Source organism: Diplotaxodon limnothrissa, linkage group LG22, assembly GCF_057381915.1.
Source record: "Diplotaxodon limnothrissa isolate DT_005_m linkage group LG22, D_limnothrissa_male_GT1.1, whole genome shotgun sequence".
Classification (NCBI taxonomy): Eukaryota; Metazoa; Chordata; class Actinopteri; order Cichliformes; family Cichlidae; genus Diplotaxodon; species Diplotaxodon limnothrissa.
This window is the reverse complement of record NC_140616.1, coordinates 25,024,596-25,028,788: the sequence shown is the minus strand read 5'-3', so window position 1 is coordinate 25,028,788 and position 4,193 is coordinate 25,024,596. Positions and strand designations below refer to the sequence as shown.

The window sequence follows — 4,193 nt, the reverse complement described above, 5'->3', positions numbered from 1 at the left end:
TTTTGGAACTGAAATTGGATTGTAGAACTGAAACTGAATGGTGAGAAGTGAATCTGAAATTATTCGAGAGCTAAATTTTTAAACAATAAAATACAATTACAAAGCAAATGAATTCATTTTCAAACTATAAAATTCAATTTTAGTTCAAATTAGGCTAATTCATATTCAGTTTTTAAAAGCATTTATTCAAGTTACAATTCACGTTAAATCCGAGCAATTCAAATTCGAATTTAACTTATTCAAATTCATTTTCTGATGGCACAGATTTCTCTCATACAAACACAGACCACATGATTGTTGCAATGTCACTTCATGAAAAAGCCTCACTAAAACAAAAGTGGGAGGAGTCATGAGCGAGTATCGCAGTCATGTACAAGTTATGAATTTAGTTTAAGCTGTGTACTAGAATACATTGAGTTTACATGCTTAAATACAGGAACTCTCTTATAACCTTATGAGTAGTTTTGCTTGATATTCCAAAATAAAAGTAAAATATTGGGATTTTTTTTTTCAAAATACTTCAAAAAAACTTTTCTTTTCTAAACACCAAACACAAAAACATAACGTTCCGTTATTAATGAATGTTCGGAGTGAAAGGGAGAACAAACATGCACGAGGGTGATTGATGCATGCGGAACAGGTTGTAATTCAACATGACAAAACCAACAGCATTTAAAAAGAGAGAGAGAGAGAGAGAGAGAGAGAGAGAGAAAGCATTTGTCATTCTGTACATGCTGCCTTTGTTATTTTTGTAATACCGATTTATTATCAAACCGGATTCACTACTGTTCTTTGCATGCACGAACAAACTGCCCTTTGAAACGGACTCAAAATGCTGACATAGCAACTGCAGTAATGTAGGCGCACACACAGTTTGCGTCATTGCCTTACTGATACAATGATATTCACAGCTGCTTATGTGCCCGCTGCAAAGAGGTCAAAGATTCAGAGAAGCAAACTGCCGAGTATGCACCAACAGTTTAATCAGTCATACACATTTTATTTTATTTGCATTACGGTCCTATTAGATGCATTCAGTGTAATTGTGATTTATCGGTCATGTCAGAACTGTGTGCAGATTTGAATACAAAGTGTTGAATCACCGCGGGTTTCACTTCTCAGGGCGTCGTTCACCAGCAACAGCAGGAGCAAAACAACGAACTACTGCAGGAATCGTTGAATTATTGATATGCAACAGTTATTAGCGATAAAAGGTTTAACTGCAAAAAGCTGCAAGAGCCCTAACCACACGGGCGCATAGCAGTAACACTCTAACTTCCACTATATCCTTCTTTTATTGTGTCTTAGAAAAATGTTCCACCCGTTAATGTTAAGGTTTTGTTTTTTTTTGTTTTGTTTTTCCTGACTCGCTGGAGTTTTTTCATGTTTCCTCTTTCCCATGTACCCTCACATTCTTTGGCCGCCTTCGGATCAAAGAGTTTCTATAAAAAGCAAGAGAAGTCACCTCTCCTCCACACGTCTTTTGTAGTACTTGTGGCTGCATTCTATTTTAAAGACAATTCACACTGAAATGGTTACTAAATCTCACTTTATCTTGTTTTTTGAATACACATCTTAAATATTCATCAGGATCAGGTTGACGTCATGTCGTGTTTAACCTTTACGGGCATTAGCTATCTTGGTGTGACAGCTCTTTGGCTGGAGCACAGAAATGGGATGGGGCTTTGTTCCAGGAAACCTGACATAGAGGACTGGAGCTATAAAGCCAGCCTTTTCATCGACTGCAGCTCCAGTCTTCAACCTTCCTCGACTTCAGCTGTTAGGTTAAGCGCTTCACTCTGAAATCATGGCCAAGGACATGACTCTGCTGTGGGGCTCTGGATCTCCTCCCTGCTGGAGGATAATGATCGCTCTGGAGGAGAAGAACCTGCAAGGATACAACCAAAAACTGCTCTCCTTTGAGAAGGGGGAGCACAAGTCAAAGGAAGTCATGGACATTAACCCCAGGGGTCAGGTAGGTTCATATCACACTATGTAAACACTCTCATATCTGAAATCAGCATTTGTCTTCCTGAAATGGAGTAAATGGAGTATTCACTTGGCATTCACAAATAAGAAGACTTGAACCAAACAAAGTGTTTATGGTTTTCCTTGCACTGTCTCTTAAAGCTTCCTGCCTTCAAATGTGGGGACAAAATCATCAATGAGTCCTGCGGTGTATGCTTCTTCTTAGAGGTGAGAACTCTGAATCTGGCCCTACTTGAAATGCTATGTTGCCATGGAGTTCCTAGGTAGCAGAGCTGCTTGTGATTATATTTTTAACAGTGCGTTGTAAAAACAGACACACTATACCACAGATGTAAAGAACGAGAGCTTCTTGCTGTTTTTTTTCCCCCAACAGTCCAAGTACAAGTCACAGGGAACCAAGCTGATCCCCGACTGCGATGCGGAACAAGCATTGATGTTCCAGCGTGTGTTTGAGGTTAACACATTCGGAGACAAAATGGGTATGTTAGTTCGGAGATGCAGAATATGTCTCAGTTTTGTTTTGCTGTGCAGTGACATAACTGTTGAAACCTGAACTTCCTTCATCACAGTGTGTGTACCCCAAACAACATTAGAACCACAGGGATTTAGTGAGTCTGTAAAGGATATATCAAGGCTGCTAAATCTCTTTCTGTGTGACCTGGCTGATGTTGCCATTCAGAGGTCTGTGCTCTGGGATTTTGAACTGCTGTACTTGGCAACACCACACTAACAACTGTCACTTGTCTTCAGCAACCAACCCTCCTCAGCTTCCCCTTGAGACCTTTAGTTGTTCAAAACACACTGCAGACACTAATGATCTGTGCATTCACATAATTAAGCCATAAGAAATCCCTTAGTCCATTTCTCTGGTGAGCAACTCTCATAACAGACACTGATGTTAACAGGTCACATGTTAATCCCACCAGTGATCACATGCTCAGACTAGCTTTGCATGTAAAGTCACTTGTTTGTCATGCGATTTGGTACTCGTAAAATTCCCTGCTGGTGTGTGGGTAGATTTTATTTAGGTTTTGTAGAGATACACTTTAATAATTATATGTCAGGTTTTGTTGGTTTATTTTTTTTGTGTGTTATATTTTTCTAGGAAATGTTATCTACTACAACTGGAAGGTCCCAGAGGGAGAGAGACACGACTCTGCCATTAAGAGAAACAAAGAAGCTCTGACCGCTGAGGTCAAGCTTTGGGAGGGATACCTGCAGAAGGTATGTGAATGACGTGTATGCCTACAGTCTGTCGTGCTAAACTAAAACTCAGAATATTTCTACCAGTTTTTTCTAAAACAATTTTTAAAAATGAGGTAAAATAACAAAAGGTTTTGAAATGGTGTGCATTAACAGCATTAACACTACTATCCTGGTCAGCAAGCTGTAAAAGAACAATTTAGCTCTTCAGACTTTAGCCCTTAAGGGTGTTACACAAAATTCTATGTGTTAATTATTGATCTTTAGACATCCATGTAGTTCTACTTGAACAAGGCCATGCTGGTAGTTTGAATCAGTCTGCAGTGCTAATCTTCATGTCTGTAGAATAAAGCAAGCCTTATTCATCAAAGTCAATCTTGCCTTGGTTTTTAAGGAAACATAATCAATGCAGAACATTTATTAAGCCAGGCTATAACCCCCTGTGATGGCTATTTTTCTATTTTTATTTTACTTAGTGTGCTTTCTAGCTTTTTTTCCAATTTTTTCTTACATAACTACTTCTCCTTTTCTTTTTAGACATCAGGCGGTTTCCTGGCAGGAAAGAACTTTTCCCTGGCCGATGTGATTGTTTTTCCAGCCATTGCTTATCTCTACCGCTTTGGGTAAGTGGACTAAATGACCAGAAACATCTCTTAGCAGCCTGGCTAGATGATTGGATGTAATAAAAATAGCAATGAACTCACTCCAGCTTTTTTCTTTCCTGCAGGCTTTCTGAAGAGCGGTACCCAAAACTGACAGAATACTATAAAAATCTGATGAACAGACCCAGCATCAAAGCCACCTGGCCTCCTACTTGGAAGGAGACACCAGGACAGGACATACTTAAAGACATCTGAGATTCAGATGCTCTTTGGTTAACCAGCTAACGTTTCCTGTTGTGTTTTTCATGTATTTCCAGTTGTTGTACTGCTCTATCCTTTCATATTTTTTTAACATCATTTGTTTCTGAAACTGTCTGATTCTCATTGTGATGTGAACAA

General features: G+C 39.0%; 1 protein-coding gene across 1 annotated transcript; it reads left to right on the top strand.

Annotated features, from left to right (window-relative positions):
* Positions 1–1,721: 1,721 nt before the first annotated feature.
* Positions 1,722–4,193, top strand: LOC146609988 (glutathione S-transferase A-like). Its single transcript, XM_085346684.1, has 6 exons — positions 1,722–1,975; positions 2,131–2,196; positions 2,363–2,468; positions 3,095–3,213; positions 3,730–3,815; positions 3,920–4,193. The coding sequence occupies exons 1-6, from the start codon at positions 1,808–1,810 to the stop codon at positions 4,047–4,049; spliced, it is 675 nt and encodes a 224-aa protein (XP_085202810.1). The 5' UTR covers positions 1,722–1,807; the 3' UTR covers positions 4,050–4,193.

Coding starts and splice junctions, on each gene's coding strand:
- LOC146609988 (XM_085346684.1), top strand. CDS start 1,808: ATGGCCAAGGACATGACTCTGCTGTGGGGCTCTGGATCTCCTCCCTGC. Junction 2,197..2,362: donor GTGTATGCTTCTTCTTAGAG/GTGAGAACTCTG, acceptor TTCCCCCAACAG/TCCAAGTACAAGTCACAGGG. Junction 2,469..3,094: donor CACATTCGGAGACAAAATGG/GTATGTTAGTTC, acceptor ATATTTTTCTAG/GAAATGTTATCTACTACAAC.